This window comes from Prionailurus bengalensis, chromosome C1, assembly GCF_016509475.1.
Source record: "Prionailurus bengalensis isolate Pbe53 chromosome C1, Fcat_Pben_1.1_paternal_pri, whole genome shotgun sequence".
Lineage (NCBI taxonomy): Eukaryota > Metazoa > Chordata > Mammalia > Carnivora > Felidae > Prionailurus > Prionailurus bengalensis.
This window is the reverse complement of record NC_057345.1, coordinates 15,850,604-15,869,404: the sequence shown is the minus strand read 5'-3', so window position 1 is coordinate 15,869,404 and position 18,801 is coordinate 15,850,604. Positions and strand designations below refer to the sequence as shown.

Here is an 18,801-nt window from a genome sequence, read left to right as displayed (position 1 = left end):
TGCTTGGGATTCTGTGCCTCCCTCTCTCTCTCTGCCCCACCCCACTCACGCTCTGTCTCTCTCTTTCTCTCAAAAATGAATGAATGTTGGGGCGCCTGGGTGGCGCAGTCGGTTAAGCGTCCGATTTCAGCCAGGTCACGATCTCGCGGTCCATGAGTTTGAGCCCCGCGTCAGGCTCTGGGCTGATGGCTCAGAGCCTGGAGCCTGTTTCCGATTCTGTGTCTCCCTCTCTCTCTGCCCCTCCCCCGTTCATGCTCTGTCTCTCTCTGTCCCCAAAATAAATAAACGTTGAAAAAAAAAATTAAAAAAAAAAAATGAATGAATGTTTAAAAAAATTAAATAAAAATAATTTAAAAAATTTTAAATGGTTGAAGAATGAGTGCAGTGGGTGAAGGGAATCAAGAGATCCAAACCTCTGGTTATGAAGTAATGAAGTCACGGCTACCCTGAGTGTATAATGTATATAGTGTAACTGTAGTCAGTGTTATATTGGAGATTTGTAATTTGCCAAGAAAGTGAATCTCAAACATATGATGGCAAAGGGAACCAGCGTTCTTGGACATTTCGCAGTGTAATAAAAGTAATATAGTGTTGTATATCAATCGTTTCAATTTTAAAAAAAGATCCAGAACCCACAAATTAATAAGATGATAACGCAGGAACGAGTGTTTTTGAAGAAAATCGAGCAGGGTAAAGGGGGAAATGGCAGGAGGTGGAGTTGGCGGTGTTAGATGGGAAATGGACGGGTTTGGTGGAGCACAGAGATCCAGCCTGTGAGGGGAGCTTCAGGCAGAGGGTAAGCCTAATGTGCTTAAGCTGCAGAGTGAGTCATGTGTAGAGATTACCGCAGCGATAGAAACATTCTGTGTCGGTGCCGTATGTTTGATATGGTAGCCACCGTTCACATGTGACTGTGGCGGCTGTGGAACTGAATTTTTAATACATTTATATTTAAAGAGCCACATGCAGCCAGCCAGTGACTACCATAGTGGACAGGATGGGTCTAAAGTGAGGTTTCCTCTATCAATGTATAGTGGTATGGAGTGGGGGAGCAAATCCTATCACATTTTATACTTCATACCAGGGATTTGGGGTTTCATTCCAGGTATAGATGTAAGCTACTGGAGAGTTGTAAGCAAGGTCATAGTGTGATATGATTTATGCTTTAAAAAGGTTGCCATGGCCATGGTCTTTGGAATTCGCAAGGGCAGAACAGGAATAAGGAGGGTCCGTTTAGAGCCCCTTGCATTTATCTCTAAGAGAATGAAGTAGACAGATGGAGGTGTGTTTTGGGAACAGGAGTGTGAAAACTTGCTGTGCATTGGATGTGGAACATTTTTAGTATATTAGTATCTTAGGTAGATCCTGACCCAGATCTCTGTGCATGTCATTAAGTTGATTGCAGGATTGCTGGAATTCAAGATGAAACTACTTTTTATTTGATGATAGCTTCCAAACACATTGTTTTAGGAGGATAAATTTACAAATTAAGCTCTTTAGTTCTTGGGTTCTCCTTTACAAGTTGAACTAAGGCCTTTATTTCCTCATTTTGCTGAGAAAATGAAGTTAATGAGGGTAAATGTCTCTGTGTTCGTGCCTGTTAGTCTCTGTATACAATTGTATCTACAATAGTATCCATTTGGGGCGCCTAGGTGGCTCAGTGGGTTAAGCATCTGACTTAGGTTCACGTCAAGATCTCACGGTTCCTGAGTTTCAGCCTCTTAAAGGGTTTGGGGCAGTCAGGGCGTAATCTGTTTGGGATTTTTTTCTCTCTGCTCCTCCCCCATGCTCTCTGTCTCTCTCAAAATAAATACATTAGAAAAAATGGTATCCAGTTTATCTAAAGCTTTATTGTTTGTTTGGAGTTTCACAACAGTATTTCACAATACAGAGGAGCACTTGCCCTTCTATCCTTCCCTCTCTCAATTGTAAGGAATATTGTCTGAGTTGTTTGACAGTCCCTGTGCTAGGGTCCAGGATAAGCTTAGAGCCTCTTTGAACTTCTGCAAAATCACATCATTGTAAAAGCCCGATAGTAGCAACTCTTGCAGATACTGCTTACTTACATTTATGATGAGCACGTTATACAGAAGAGAGTAAGTCCTAGGATACAAACTAACATGTTAAAAGAGCACAAGAAACTTGAGTCTTGATCCTCTGCTTGGTCTGTTATCCCACTGTTGATAAAGCCCCCACACCATCCAAGGCTTGCCCTGCAAGGTTCTGACCATCTCTCTTTCTCTCTCTCTCTCTCCCTCTCTCTCTCTCCCTCTCTTCTCTTCTCTCCCTCCCTCTCTCTCTCTTTCTGTGTTTGCATTCAGGTGATGAAGGATTCAGTTCCGGAGCTGAATGTGAGTAGTTCTGAAACAGAGGAGGATAAGGAAGAAGCTAAACCAGATGGAGAAAAAGATCCTGATTTTAATCAAGTACGTGTCGAAGCTGCTTTTCATTGTCCTACCTTCGGCTTTTCTGAAAGCAGCCTCTCCCTGCCCCTGGACATATGTCTGTACCCCGCGTGGGACGTTGGTTTCTTGGCCTCCTTTTTTGCCCTCTTTTCCTCACTTTTGGTGGCACACAGTAGTGGCCCTGATTTCCCTCAAAATCCCATGAACTGCATTATTCCAGAATTAATGTATTTGTTGCTATTAAGTAACACAGGCTAAGATACAATGATCAAATCGTTAGCTGGAAAAGAAGACTAAAACGAGACACATATCTTGGTGTGTTGCTTAATCATCGAATCTTTAAGTATGAAAAAATTAACTCCATTTCCCTCATTACAAACAAAATCAACCATGGTCTTAGTAATTGAATTTATAGAAGAGATTTCTGGGTTTCTAATTAAGGTGTTAGTAAAATGACCAGATCAGCGTTAGTCTTTCTTATTTCCTTGTGATGAATTTAATGTTTTCCTTTTAAAGTTTCCTGTTTCGTGTGTATTCTGTTATAATGTTCTATCCTGCTTATATTCTGCATGTTCATAGTGACATTGGAGAAAAGGGCATTAAGAACGGGGAATAACTTGGGAATATGGTTGATCTAAGGTGTAGATAAGTTTCAGCTTCCCAAAAAGTCAAGACTACTGAGTTCCAGGGTATTCTACAGATACCTTAAATTCATGGAATTTCTCCTTAATTACAATTAGTTGTATCAGCTGAGATACTTATTTTTATTTGTTTATTTTTTGCTGCTAAAATAGAGTAGCCAAACTATGTTTAACCTTCTCCCTAAAGGAATACAAGTGTTAGACTCTCCATCAGCTACATCTGTTAACAGAGTAGAACTATCTGGACACACTGATACTGAACTTCATTTTCACCATACGAAAGTCAGAAAAGCCCTGTTGGCTGGAATTTCGGTCTCTCGCAGTGAATGTTACTTGTAGTTTTCCACCCGGCACAGAGAGAGATCCACATTTTCCCCTCCTTGTTCCCGCTCCTGAAATGCTGTCAATACCTGTCAGGGAACGGTACCGGGAACTTGGGTCCCACCCTGCTCACCTCGGTTAGCCATTCTGTGAGGCCAGTTTGTGTTTCATTCGGTCCACATCAGAGGGCCCCTTGCTTCAGAAGGAGCCAGACCCATAATTTTACAGGAATGCTGATTTGTTTTGTTTTGTTTTGTTTTGACGGGACATTGTAAATACCGTGCTTATTCGTATCTTTGTCGATGTAGGTCTTCTGTCTCTTGGGATGGCTTTTGAGATTATCTCTTGATTGGCGTTTGCAGACCTATCTTTGTGGTTAACTCCTAACCGTGTTTGTCATCAACTCTTCTCATGTCCCCATCGCCTCGTAGAATCCATCTTGCAAATCCCACACCCACAAACTAGTTTGTTTGCTCACTTTAGTTGATACATTAAAATTGCATGCTTGTGGAGGGCAGTGAACATCTCCATCCAGACTGAGGACTCTAGTTTCTTTCATTGCTTGGCTGGCAGTACTACATCGTTTTAATGATTGTCTCTTGGAAGTGTGGTTTTCTAATCAGTTGGGAATCTCCTTCTTTCCCAAATCTGTTGTCGCCGACTCATTTTCTGAATAAAGAGATAAACTTTGTCAATTAGTTTGTAAAGATAGATATGTAAGTTCATATTGTCTTTAGTTTCTGTTATTTCAAGCTTTGCTCTTCAGCCTGAGTTAATTGCGAAATCTCTTTACATTTTCAAGTGATTTAGAATTTTGGGAAGCCAACGTTTCTGAATGTCTACTTTTATTCATGGTGGTTATAACCACAGCACTTTCTAAAGAGTGGATGTGGAATTACTCTTCTTAGTTGTGGATGACAGCGGATTTCGTATTTACAAATATGACAGAGAATGCTGGGAAACATCACTTTTTACGCTATAATTTTTTTTTATGTATACATTATAATTTTCTTCTGTCTTCCCTCTCCTTGTTTGGATATTGTCATACTCTAGAATGTTTTAAATATTTTTGACCCTCAAAAAAATGTAGCCTTCCTTTTGAAAAGAGGAGATGGTCCCAGAAGAATGGCAAGCTTTTTCAGACCTTCAGGGTCCTCAGACATTTTCTTTGTAATGTATTACAGTTCAGTACAGATAGCTTCTGTAATTACGGTTTTAAATCCCTGTAATAGGAAATGATGCATCTCTACTTGTCCTTAATGGGGAGGAACAAATCCTCTTTTTTCCCTCTCTAAGCTAGATCAACCCAGTCCCTTTGACTTTGACCTTTTCTACAGTTCAGGTTAATAATGCACCCAGTGTCAGATATCGCTTAGGTAATTGAAAGCCATCTAAAACCAGTGGGCTGGTTTTTGTCACATAGTTGGATTTAGATTCTTTTTTTTTTTTTTTTTTTTGAAAAAATAATTCTGGGAAAAGCTTTTGGACCCATTTAAAATCAGAGCCATTAAAAAATATATCTTGCCTAATGCCGAGGGATTTGTAATTTGGTTGTGTTTTGTATTTCTAAAGTAAAATTGGATACGTTGTAGATATTTTTATCCTTCCTAATTTGGAGAATTTAGGTCCACCTTCATCTTTCCTTCCTGCGGATGAGATTAAGGAAAATGTTTCATCAACTTTTAAGTTATTATCTTTCAATGTTTTTATTTATTTTGAGAGAGAGCATGTGCACACATGAGCAGGGGAGGGCAGAGGGAAAGAGAGACAGAGACCCAAGCAGCTTCCGCACCGTCAGCACAGAGCCCCAGACGCAGGGCTCGATCTCCGCAACCCTGAGATCATGACCTGAGCCAAAATCAAGAGTCAGATGCTTAGCCGACTGAGACATCCAGGTGCTCCTCTTTTTCCTTAACTCCACTTGCCACGTAACTTTAAAAAAAAAAAAAAATGTTTTCTAGTGTTCATTTATTTTTGAGAGCCACAGAGCGTGTGTAGGGGAGGGGCAGAGACAGAAGGAGACGCAGAATCGGAAGCAGGCTCCAGGCTCTGAACTGTCAGCACAGAGCCCACCGCAGGGCTTGAACCCACGAACCGTGAGATCCTGACCTGAGCCAAAGTCAGACACTTAACCAACCAGGTGTCCCCCACATAATTTGTTAACGAATGTTAGAACCACCTGTGTATCTCTGTAGCCTCGGGGCTAGAGCGAAACCTGGCTTTGCGTGGAGCCCAGCCAGCAGGTGTCACCCTGAGCCAGTGCTCTTGTCTGCTTGCGTCCCGATCCTTGTCTGCTTTGTGAATCCCTGGATCTCTGTTAGTAATGAGCATGTGGCATCTGTGTCCATAATGGCCCCTGATCCACTCTGCTCATGCGCAGCTAACACTCAGTGACAACTGCAGAAACCAGAGCCAGGGCCTGGGGCTTACCTCATCCACATTTAATTAAAGCGGGGGAAAACTGTCTGAGGAATCTTGTGCCTCTCACTCCTTGGCCTGGTTAACAGAAGACTGTTGACTCTTAGCCTCCTTATGAAGTGTTTATGGGGGTGTCATAGAAAGACATTTGGCTCTTCTCTCTCATTTTTTTCTTAAGACTGGCACATTAGGAATTCTGGATCCATATATATGTATGTATGTATGCCTGCATATTTTGCCCAACTATCTTTAGGTAAATAGTATCTGTCGTGCGTTTTCACCCCTAAATACTTAAATCAGGGGTGCCTGGTTGGCTCAGTTTGTTGAGCATCTGACTCTTGATTTCAGCTCAGGCCATAATCCCAGGGTTGTGTGATTGAGCCCTGAGTTGGGCTCCATGCTGAGCATGGAGCCTATTTGTGATTCATATTCATATTCTCTCTCTCCCTCCCTCTCCCTCTCCCTGTCCCTCTCCCTCTCCCTCTCCCTCCCTCCCCCCACCCTCCCCTGCTCCCTTGCTCTCTCTAAAATTTAAAAATACATACATACTTAAAGCAGCATATAAGTAAGGTAGTGTCCTATTGCCCATACTCAGAATTTTCCAGGTATCCCAAAGATGTAAAATAGTATTTCCTCCTCCAAGCAACTGTCAGGGTGTACATTGTATCATAGCTAGAAGGCCAGTCCTACCGCCTTACCCCCTTTCTTTTCTTCTTTGACCTTTAATGTCGTGTAGATTGTCCCTGATCCTTGGTCCAGCTGATCGCCCCCATACATTATTGAGTTCAGTTTGTTTCTCTGGTCTCTGTAATTTTTGTACATTGGAAATCGGCTCTCAATGTTTGATTAGATTCAGGTCTAAAATTTTTCACAAAGATCTTTCACAGAGCTCTTTCTTGATCCCATCAAGAGGCACAGTGTGTCCCGTTTTTAGTCAAACCAAGTTGATGTCTTTATTAATACTGTCTTTTCTTTTGAACGTTCTCAGCTGTTTATACTTAGCTTCCTCGCCTTCTCAAAAGAAATCGTGTAATACAAACATTACGATTCAGGTTGTTTCTGGATTAAATTTAGTAATCTTAACATTTTTTAGTTTATCACGTGTGTTTTTCTGAGTGAAGGTTCAAACGTACCATTTTGCTTTTAAATGTTCTTATTGTAATTTTTTGAAGAAAACAAAAACAAAAACCTGCTGCTTACGTGCAGTTACTGGTATATCTCACACATCCTCTTTTCCAATTTTATGTGAGCCTACTAAGTAAGGATCTGGTGAGTTTCTACTCATTGTTGACGCTGAATTTCAAATGGTTAAGGGACCAGTAAGTAAATTGCTTTTGTCTATCTGATGAACTTTATGAGAATGGGTCACACAGAGTGGATCATCTCAGTGCTTTGTTTGTTCTGGATTTTTCTAGAGCAATGGAGGGACGAAGCGGCAAAAGATAACCCATCAGAATTACATAGCCTATCAAAAGCAAGTCATTCGGCGCAGTATGCGACATAGAAAAGTCCGTGGTGAGAAAGCACTTCTTGTTTCTGCTAATCAGACACTAAAAGAATTGAAAATTCAGGTGAGGAAATTACAATGTTGGTTTAGAAGGGACCTTCCTGCGTTCCTGCTTTGCCCTGTGTTTATGTATGTCTCTGTTTTCTTTCAGGGTCGATCCTCCTGGTATTAATCCGTTGAGAGGGGGGTTTCTTTTGATTTCAGAATAACGCTTGAATAATTGAATAATATATTCAATAAATTGAGTAATAAATTTCAATAAATTGAAATAACTCTTTTAAAAAGTTTTCAAAATAGCCGAGGTTTGAAAAAAAAAAAAAAAAGTTTTCAAAATAGCCGAGATCTGGTGCACCTGGCTCGCTCAGTTGGTGAAACATGGTAACTCTTGATCTCGGGCCATGAGTTCAAGCCCCCGTGTTGGGCGTAGAGATTACTTAAAAATAAGTAATTTTTTAAGAGGCCACACAAAATAGCCAAGAATCTTTCTTTCTGTGAAGGTGAAAGTGGTTTGGATTCTGAAACCGTGGGCAAGTTCTGAGTAGCTTATGGGAAACACTGAGAGCCCTGTAATGTGCCGAACGCGGAGGTTGTTCAGGGTTAATTGTTCCCTCACTTTACTGTGCTGTATGTTTTCCTTTGACCACTTACTAAGTATTTGAGCCGGTTACCAGGATCTGCTGTGAAACTTAAGGGGAAATAAAAGGCAGCTACTGCATCGTTCATTCACTTGGGCGAGCCTGGAATTTGTTTACCACAATATTTTTGGTGTCAGATAAGTCTACTTGATAGAATTTTAAAGTTACCTCTCTTTATAGAGTGATGTTTTCCAAATGGGTTTTTAAAGATTTGTTTTAGATTGTTTTCCTCTCCGTCTCACTCCCTCGTGCCCCCCTCCCCAAAGCAAGCATTGTTGAGTGAATGCAGTGTAGGCATTTTGAAAATCCTAGATGATTTTGTTATTTCTTCGTATCAATACTGAAATACTGTAAATGAGTGGTATGTCCCAAAATCTAGGCAAGAGGCTCTGATAAGTTCAAGATGCCCGTGAAAAAAAAGAAATCTGGCCCCTAATCGGTTTCAGACACTGATATATATCCAGAAAGTCGACCAAATTTCCCTCTTTGCTGCTTTCATGTGGCATAGTTTACTGGTTCTGCATTTTTTCTTGCTGCTGATATTTATCATTGTAATTGAGGCAAAAATACAGGCTTCCTTTGAGGGTGTTATATGTTCCAGATTGTCCTGGGAACAGTATTTCCCTCAGTTGAACCCATGGCTCTGAAAATAAACGTGTTGGCATAATATCTTTACTCTGTTATTGTACCTTTTACATCTGAGAAAGCCTGTTTCTGTCACCGGCTTTTTGCCTGTCAGTGGTAAACCTCGAACATTCAAAACCTTTAAATTACAAAAAGAGCCCCTGTGGATAAAGACATTTAAAAAGCCTGTGCTGCTTTTATTACGGACTACCATTTTTGAAGAACAAATCAAAAGTCAGCAGAAATAACCTCTGTTTAGGAACATGTTACCTGCACGGAGGAGCTGTTAGAAGCCAGCAGCAGTTCAGATGAAACCCCCAACGTGCTCTTCTCCGGTGGGTCCTTTGCAGTGTCCTTCCTCCCCCACCCGGGCTTTGAAGCCGCCGTGATCCAGAGTCAAAGGAAAGGGCAGTGAAATGTAATTTCCCCTTGCTGCTCAGTGGTGGTAGCTTTGAAAGCCTCCACTAGATGTGACCTTTTGCCTGGCAGCCTGGCCAGCATTGGGGTTTGTGGTGGGCACGAGTGTGGCCCTCAGTTAGTGGTGGTGGGTGTTTTGTTTTGTTTTTAAAGTATGTAAATGCCTCTTTTACGTTCGATGGAGCCTTTCCTCATGGAGAGAGTACATTTCCAAGTTAATAGGATGGCATCATTTGTAAAAGTATAAATGTTTTATTCTAGACATCCGCATTTAGTGTGGCTTAAAACCTTAAGAAGTTTGTCTTGCCTGATGATTAATTCAGCCACCTCTGATACCGTAAAGTAAATGGAATTACAGTTGGTTCATCTCCCTTTGCAGAAGATGTTCGGTGTTCAGTTGTATTATTTCATTTTCCCGCAGACACGTTTTGAGCAGTCGCGCTGCCTGCCTTAGTAAGGAGGAAACGGTGGTGCCGAGGATGGATGGCTGCCAGGTGAAGCCATCGCCCCTGCGTTTCCTTTAGGCCACACACCCTTGCGTCCTGGCAAGGAGCGCAGGGTGGCTTCCCCTTAGGACAGGGTTTGTTCCCCTTAGGACAGCATATGGTTGTTTCTCGTATGCTCCATAGATTAGGGATGCTGCACCTATATAATATATGTTATATTTTAATGTTTATTCATTTTTGAGAGACAGCACAAATAGGGAAGGAGCAGAGAGAGAGATGGAGACACAGAATCCAAAGCAGGCTCCGGGCTCTGAGCTGTCAGCACAGAGCCTGATGCGGGGCTCAAACTCAAGAGCTGCGAGATCATGACCTGAGCTGAGACGCCTGAGCCACCGAGCTACCCAGGCATCCTGCACCTATATACTATTAAATTATACTCAGGCATTTTTACGGCTTGTGCATTATTGTGCCAAAGGCCTCCGTGCCCTTGATTGGCTTTTTCCCTTCTTCTGAAGTAGAGTGTGCTCTTTTCACTAGCAAACACTTGCTCATCTTTCATGGCACCTCCTACAAACCTGCCTTGGCCTCCAGCTGTAGAACCGACTCTTCTTGTCCTCCATGCTCCCCAGATCTGACATGTACCTTCTGCCACCAGCCCCGCCATGTTCTGCCCTCACTCTCTGAACGCCTCCCATGTGGGGTTCCTCACTCAATGTTTATTTCCCGCACTGAACGAAGCATTTGACTCCTGGTGGCTTCTTCATAAAAGCTTCATTCGTTGTTAAGTGTCCTTGGCCATGTGCTCAGTACATAAAGTCCTGAGCATCCACCCCTCAGTGAGGGTGCTCGTGTCTGGATGTGTTTGCTTTGTCCGACCTCATGGGGCTGGTGCAAAGACGCTCAGTATTCTGGGATACCAGCAGGCGTTCCTACAGTCAAGCAGCTGTAATGTTGCCCACATTAAGTTCGTAATGGACACCTCCATTGTAACTCTGCTTTCTTCCTCCCGATTCCTCTTTGGTAACCTGGTTACCTCTGCCTGATTCCTATGTGCTGGGCTGGCTTTGGTAGAAGTGACCTATTAGTACTTCTTACAAGAAATAGGCTTATTGATTTAAAAATTTTTTTTTCAACGTTTATTTATTTTTGGGACAGAGAGAGACAGAGCATGAACGGGGGAGGGGCAGAGAGAGAGGGAGACACAGAATCGGAAACAGGCTCCAGGCTCTGAGCCATCAGCCCAGAGCCCGACGTGGGGCTCGAACTCACGGACCGCAAGATCGTGACCTGGCTGAAGTCGGACGCTCAACCGACTGCGCCACCCAGGCGCCCCGAGGCTTATTGATTTAAAGGCAGTTGATTGATGATGTCAGTGCATGTTAGCCACAGAACCATCTGTGTTGTCTTTTTTTTTTGTTTATTTTGAGGGAGAGAGAGGGAGACAGAAAGAAGCCCAAGCAGGCTCCACGTTGGCAATGCAGAGCCCGACACGGGGCTCAAACTGATCAACCATGAGATCGTGACCTGAGCCTAAGTCAAGAGTTGGATGCTTAACCGACTGAGCCACTCAGGCACCCCACAGCCACCTGTTTCTCAGAAGCTTGTGTCCTTTTGAGAAGTCCAGTTAAGATTCAGGCCTAACATGGAGGAGGCCCGTGTTGTTATCCTTGTTCCTAATTTTCTGTATGCCACAATTAAAATCACTTTTCCAGTCACAGTTTTCTTGTCTTGGAAAGCTCTTGGGCCCTATTATACACACGATTGTCTCAGGGCTTCTTCATCTTTCCAGATTCAGAGAGTAGAGTAGCGTGCATATAAAGGTTAGGATGGTTTTCCCTTACCATCGTTGATACTGGTAATAAACATACATATAATAAAACATTCACTTGAGTATGTAAGTAAGCTATGAAGCATAATAAAATGGATACTCTTGAATGCACCCTCCAAGTTACAAATTAGAACATATCATTGAAGGTGCCCATGTGCTCCTGTCCAAGGCCAAAACTTCTTACCTGCCCACTGGTAATTACTACCCAGCAATGATTAAAAAAAAAAAAAAAAAAAAGACATTTTTGTGAATTTGAAAAAATGTTTAAGTATTATGCATAGTAGTCTTTCTGAATTTATTTAATGTTTTAATTTTTTTTTTTTTTTAATTTTAGAGCGAAAGTTGGGGATGCACACAGGGCATGGGGGGAGAATCCCAAGCAGGCTCCACGCTCTGCGCAGAGCCTGATGTGGAGCTTCATCTCACAACCCTGGTTATCATGACCTGAGCTGAAATCGAGAGTCAGACATTCAACCAACTGAGCTTTCCAGGGGCCTCTGAATGTACTTAATTTTTTAATAATTGGCTAGAATTATGAAGGGGTCCCTTCCCTTAAGAAATTCATATTTTGGTTCCTAGAGGCAAGACTATCTAAGAATATACAGCAGTCCCAAGGGTGAATTATGTAGTCCAGGCTTGCTAAAGAAATTAGGACAGAAGGAAGAATCCAGATGGCCTGCTGGTTAATTTAAAGATGGTCTTAGGAAAGAATTTTGACTTGACTGTTAAAAGGACGGGTGACCTGGGCATGAGGCGAGTGACTGTCACGTCCTGGCTGAGGCCTTAAAACCAGAGGAGCTACCGGCCTGGTCCACCTGCTCCTTTGATTTCCCCACACCCCCTCTCTCGGGGAGGCGGCAATGCACAGAACAAAAGGGTCCGTGGGTATAATTGTTCTCTACCAGGCTTCCTAAGGATGTTCTCAGATAGGCTAGGACTCTAGTATTCGTAGGAGTGGAGCCCGTGGGCTGATTGCAAGGAGTAATATCTTTTGTACTCTGAGGACTTTTGTTTGTTTGTTTGTTTGTTTGTTTAAAGTATCCATGTATTCATTTATTCCAGTAGGGTGTAAGTCTCAGTATTATTTGCCTCATACACGCTTTCTTTTATATTGGCACAGATCATGCACGCGTTTTCAGTTGCTCCTTTTGACCAGAATCTGTCAATTGATGGAAAGATTTTAAGTGATGACTGTGCCACCCTCGGCACGCTTGGCGTCATTCCCGAATCTGTGATTTTGTTAAAGGTAGGTAACGGCTCCTTACGTAAGGAATTCTAGAAAACTTTGATGACCTGTCCCCCACAAGCGACAGTGGTGAAGATCGCCTCTGGTCCTCGGGCGGCTGTGCCAGTAAGCGACTGGCCTCCAGACGCTCCCACTCTGGCTCAGCTGCACAAGACTGAGTGGAGATCAGAACATCGCTGGTTCTTGTGGGGTTTTCATCATTTTTGTTAAAAATAATATAGATTTAAGCCTCCACCCAGACTTCTGGATCAGCAGAATTACTTAACCATACTTGTATTAAACCATCCCCTCATTTCCTCTTGGCTCAAAAGTACCAGCCACTCAAGCAGGGAAGCAAATGTAACACATGAGGCTCGGCCACGATGGTCTAAATGCTTCTGGTTGACTTGGGATTTTTGTCCAGGGCATGGAAATTGGCTTCAGGTACAGTAGATAGGAGAGGTGGAAAGTGTTTTGCAAAGGCAGGGTCCTGAAGAGTCCTTGAACTGCCTCATTAGCCCAGTTCTGTCCCTACCCTCCTCTAACGGGTGGGTTTTGTCCCTTCCCTTTGCCTCTTTGGTTTCTTAGTGGCCAGAATCATCCCCACTGTGGCAAACAACCACTGCGTCACCCGGTAGAGTATTTGTATTTGTTCACTATTTTGAACTGTGAGACACATGCTTGTATCTGGAGCCTCGGTCCTGGTGAGATACAGTTGGGCCCTGGAAATGAAGGAGCAGGCCCATAATACCCACTCCTCCACGCACTCCTGCCGCCTGCCCATTCCCTGTTTCCTTTTTGCTTTTCTTTCAACTGTAGGTTCTGTGGAATTATTCTGAAAACCTAGAATTGCCGAGCCCTTAAGGACCCTAGGTCTAAAACCCTTGAAATGGCCCATGTTATCAGAGGACTTGTACCTTGGACGATCAGCTAGAGTCTATGCTAGCCATCAGCCTCAGGGCTGGCTTCTGTCCTGAAAGGGGAATGGGTGATTTCTTCCTGCTGCCGAGGAGGAACAAAAATGTCTTTCTCAGCTAACTTATTTTTTGGAGGACCAGTCTGACCTGGTTTCTACCAGCTCCCTGTCACCGTCACCACTGGCATCCTAACTCACATTCATTCATTTTGTGCTTAGTAGCCGCAGGGGAATAGATGTCCACATCGGAAGGTGTTTTTAAGAGCAGTTAACCAGTGTCACATGTAATGTATGGTTTGGGGGTGATGAGTGTAGACCCATCATTGTAGGCGGGGACATCCTTTGTGAGTCCTGGACATGGCCGCCTCTCTACCGGACAGCGCTTGTATCTGTGTGTCCTGTAGCAAAACACCGGTCGACACGTGGACCCGCCTTCCCTGTGGTGAGGATCTGCCCTGGTTTTCACTTGTCTTCGTTGGTTTTTCTAGGCCGATGAACCGATTGCAGATTATGCTGCAATGGATGATGTCATGCAAGGTAAAGACACATTTGTTTTAGGAATTTAAGTTGCTAGAAGGAGCGGTAATTACACCTGGTGAAGTTTCCATCTAACGGTGCTTTTACTTTTCACTTTGAAAAAGTTTTACGTGTTGTTAGGGCGGAATCTTACATTCTTTCTCCTGGAAGATCATAGAGAAGGGCGGGTGCAAAAATGGGGCAAATGGAAAGCCGAGAACAGAGTAGTCATGATTTAGCTGAGCTGAGGAAACTGAAACACCGGTAAGCCTGGCAATAGAAAAGGCCAACCAGAAGCAAAGTTAATTCTGATTGTAGAGCCTCAGGCAGATGCACAGGAGACCCCAGGCACTTCGACAGTGGGAGTGAGGTCAGAGCCTGAGAAGAGGAAAGTATGTAAGAAGCGGTAAGACAGCGCAAGCCCCTCCTCTGGATCCTTCCCCACCGGGACGTCACGTGAGCAGTGAGGATGTGTTTCTCAGCTCTTTGAAGGCGAGAATGAGGCTGTCACATGGCAGACAGGGAGAACACCCCTGTCTTTGTTCAGATGCTGGCAGCTGCCTCTGCCTCCTACACAGGAGCGATGAGCTAAATCGCACTCGGGGGACACCGGCCAATTCAAAAAATCACCTACAGATAGGTATTTTTTTAAAGTGCTTCATCTCCCAGTAACCCTTCGGTGAGGCCCACCAGTGTCCACTGACCAGTCCTCATACTTCACTAGTATGAAGTATGGGCACCTCCAAACCAGACAGTGGAGGAGTGAGGGTCTGGAACGAAACAGTGTCCATGAAGAGCCTCAAGAAAGGAAGCTAAATGAAGCAGTCCATGCAGGAAGCAGAAGAAAGCTCAAAAATTAACTATAAATAATACAGAGAGACCATATAGCTAGGGACTATATAAGAGAAACGTTGAGAGGACAGAAAGGGTTTCATGAAAATATAGAATGATCGTACCAAGGATCCGATGCAGTAACTGAAATTCTAGGGACTCGTGAATCTAAAAGCATCCAGAGATACGGGAGGAAAACAAATCCCCTTCCTAGGATAAAGAGTCAGAAAGACCAGTGGATGGAGCTGTGCCCACAGGATTCTGAGGAAAAGTGAGTTCTGATCCAGAATTCCACAACTAGACAGATTTTGTTCTTCCCTCACATTTGAGGCCCCCAAATATTTCTCTCTCAAATATCGTTTGCCAATACACTGTGGACGGGTGTGCTCTTCGTAAACAACAGTGCAAGTCAAGAACGAAGTCGGTGGTGGAACCCAAACCTAGGGATCCAACAGAGGAAGACAGCCCTAGAAGACAGGAAACCCCAGAAGAGAAGCCCTGCGATCAGGGGCGAGCACCCCCCAGTCCAGATCGGAGCAGGGAACACAGCTCCGGCAGAGCGTGTCCACAGGGAAGAGTGGAAGTGATGGAGGGCTGTCTTGAGGTTTACAGGTCTTCCAGCGTCTGTATGCAGCAATTACCGCCCCCAGAAAGGTAAAGTCATACCAGACAGGAAGTATGACCAAGGTGCACTGAGGGATTCAACCGTGAGCACTTGTTAATGGAGTGAAAGGTGACGTGAACACTGGACACTGACTTGACTGGCTTCACAACAAAAAATACCATGTCAGGAGGGGACATGGGTTAGGGGGCAGGTGGTAGACCAACTAAATCTTTAGTGTTCATTGAGGAAGTTGTTAGATATTATTTATCTAATGCTACGAAATAATAATACAGTTGACCTTGAACAACATGGGTCTGAACTGTGCCAGGTCCACTCCCACATGGGCATTTTTAAATAAGTGTATGTGCAGCACCGTAAGTGTATTTTCTCTGCTTTATGATTTTCTTAATATTTTTTCTCTAGCTTACTTGATTGTAAGAATGCAGTATATAATGCATATAACATACAAAATATGTGTCGAGTGACTGTTTTGGGTGAAGCTGTCAACAGAAAGCCGTTAGTAGTTTTGGGGAGAGTGCAGAGCTCTGTGTAGATTTTCAGTCATGCTGTGGGTCAGCGCCCCTAACCCCTAGTTGTTTAAGGGTCAACCGAATCAGCCTATCATCTGGAAATAGAGACCAGGAGAAAAGGCTGCATGAGTCTGAAGGGGTTGCTTCTCGAGTGTGGGAATGGAGGGAAGGTGAGAGAGACACAGCATCTCTCCAAGGGCATCTGTCCCACGGTTTTCTCCAGGCCCCCCCTGGAGTCCTGCAAAACTTGGCTCTAGCTACAGCCATTGTTCTACTGTATTTGACTTGTGTGTTGCTTTGATAAAAGTAAAAACAAAGAGAAAGATCATCATCTGATTATTCTCACCCAAAATTTCAAAGGTAATCGTTATGGGTGAGTAAAGTAATTAGAAGTTATTTATAAACTTTTTTTTGTCTTTAGGCATTGCAATAATTTAGGCATTCTTGTCTGTCACGACGGTGTTTTCATTTTGGAATTCTTTTTTCTCTCTTTCTTGTTTTCTAGTGTGTATGCCAGAAGAAGGGTTTAAAGGTAAGTTACATTTGTCATGTTTTGTTCATGAATGTCAGAGTCATACTGTAATTTTCTCTTAAAGCGAAGGCTGTAATTTGATTTTAAAATTTAATCCAATATAGTCTCATGACTGAAATTAATTTTAGTTAAATGCATTTTTTATTCGGGCTTCTTCATTATCTTTTTCAGCACTCGGGCCTCAGCTACGGCCTGTGTGTTCAAAGTCTGTGGTGCCAGATGTCCATTTTGCTTTCTCTTTCTCATTTGGAGGGGCGGGTGGGTGGGGAGGTGGGGGGGTTAGCTGACGGCATTTCTATTTACCTTTCCCCGTTCCTCCTCTCAGTCCCACCTTGGAGCAAAACATTTCGTGTGTAACTGATGAGAATTAGAGGGAAGGAATTTGCTGAATTATATCCAGTTCAGTGAAAAGGTTTCATTCATCCATTTAGAATTCAGGCCTTTCTTGGATTACGACTTTGGATGGAGACACAGCGGTGTCTTGTCACATCATGGCCGCTATTAGTTGTGTATACCGATAGTATTCATTAATTCATCAAATACAGATCTTTGATATTTACAGATTGAGCCTTTGCCCTTCTGATTCCTTTGGCCTACTCCAGAGGTCCGTGGCAGCTTGTGATTTTTTTTTGCCTCGGAGTGAGTTTAATCAAACACCAGGGGTCCTTTGCTGAAACAAATAAGTGAGCAAAGCCACTGGCCTTAGTAAAGCCTTTCTGTCAATGCAGCTTTGTTGTCTACACGTTACTACACAAAGAAGTGGTCAAAACAAAACAAAGCAAAAAAATGTCTTTATGAGAAATGGCCATCAAATGAAAGCATCAATAAAATGTGATTAACTTGTGCGAAGATACCGCGTAGGAAACACATGGCTTTCAACTGAAACGTGGTTTAGCGGAAAGCCTGGAGTCTGCTGCTCTGTTCTTACCCTTCACCATCCAGGGGCTGCTGTGCTCACTCATTAAATTGGATATTCCCTGGTGATGATGCGTTCTTGGCAAATGGAATACCTGAACTCTTCATTTTCAGTTCACAGCTCTACCTCCACATGTGTTTCTTTTCCCAGGTACTGGTCTACTTGGACATTAATCTTTTGGACACTTGCTGACTTCTGAGAAATGACCAGAAGGGAAGAGAGACGTTTGACATATGTTAGGGCATTAACGAAACGATGGATTTAAGAATTAAACCATTCTGTGACTCTTCCAAAAGGCAGAAAACTATTCTGAAGTGACTGTCCCAAATGCCTTATGTCAAATAAAGCAGATTGCACTGACGGACATCAGACTTGAAGGAAATGTTTCAAATTTTATATTTAAGAGAGGGTGGCGGGCGGGCGGGGCAAGTAAAGACGGAACCGGTTTAGTAGCAGTAACAGTAAATCATGTTTACATATGAGATTTATAGTCATGGGAGGGAATAAAGTTCTGTTATATTTCCCTGCTCGCACTTCATACCAGATGCATTGGTCCATAAAGGATTTGTATCACAGTAGATGGGACAACATTCTGCTCTGAACTAAAAAGTAATTCTTTAGAGACATAACCTGCTTACCAATACCTGTCTTTGATTCATATTTTACTTTGAATAAAGCATGAAAGTGAAGAAACTTGCCTTAATTGTGGAAAAGTGTCTTCAGATTATCCTTCTCTGTGTCGGCTCCCACACTACCCGCTGCCCCCTGGTCTCTCTTAGTGTCGGGTCAGGGAGGAGGCACCTCCGTGTCTCCTGCAGTGAGCGAGGGATTGGGTCTCAGTTTTGGCTTCAGTGCCCTGGCTTTCGTGCACACAGAAAGGATGGCAAATGTTTGTTACCTGTGATAGCACCTTCCTCCAATCTTGCCGTCATTCAGAATTTGGGAAATCAAGTACATCTTGCACTTTAGAAAACTCTGACCACACCCTATCAGAAGAGTAAAGTACCATTTGGATAACGCAAGGTTTTTATAGAAATGTGTTCTTTCCGTTCTCCAAGTCTACTGTTTGTTTCTCGGATCTCGCTTCTCTTTTTGAAAGCATTCTTCCTGAAATGCCCAGAAAGGGCATTTAGATCATTTTGTTTAAATAAGACAAAAAAACATATGGATGGGATGTGTCGTTTCATCCATTTCCGGATTACTGTTATTAACTCATAACCAAAACAACATTCTTAAGAATATTGAGGGGTTTTAAAATGGGACTTAAGACAAGTTGGTTTCGCTGTTTTCTGTTGAGTTGTGTATGTGCATGTTCGGGGCCAAGATGCTGACTCCTGCGTGTCTCTCGCAAACACTTTTCGAGGCTTCGGTTCATGACAGGTACCCCCCCTTTGTTTTACCCACAAAAATTTAAACTCAGATAATGGATGAGGGAGGCAGGTTTCAACTTGAGGACCAGTAACCTTGGCAGAGCCCTTTTGAATAGCTC

The 18,801-nt window shown here is 43.1% G+C and overlaps 1 protein-coding gene across 1 annotated transcript in view; it reads left to right on the top strand.

The window, feature by feature from the left end:
* The window catches only part of USP48 (ubiquitin specific peptidase 48), a 91,909-nt gene extending 73,899 nt beyond the window's left edge, over window positions 1-18,010 (top strand). The window contains 6 exon segments of the mRNA XM_043574035.1: window positions 2,322-2,426; window positions 7,201-7,356; window positions 12,363-12,488; window positions 13,872-13,920; window positions 16,370-16,396; window positions 17,463-18,010. Coding sequence (XP_043429970.1) covers window positions 2,322-2,426; window positions 7,201-7,356; window positions 12,363-12,488; window positions 13,872-13,920; window positions 16,370-16,396; window positions 17,463-17,485 — 486 coding nt within the window. The 3' untranslated portion in view covers window positions 17,486-18,010.
* The last annotated feature ends 791 nt before the right edge of the window (window positions 18,011-18,801 follow it).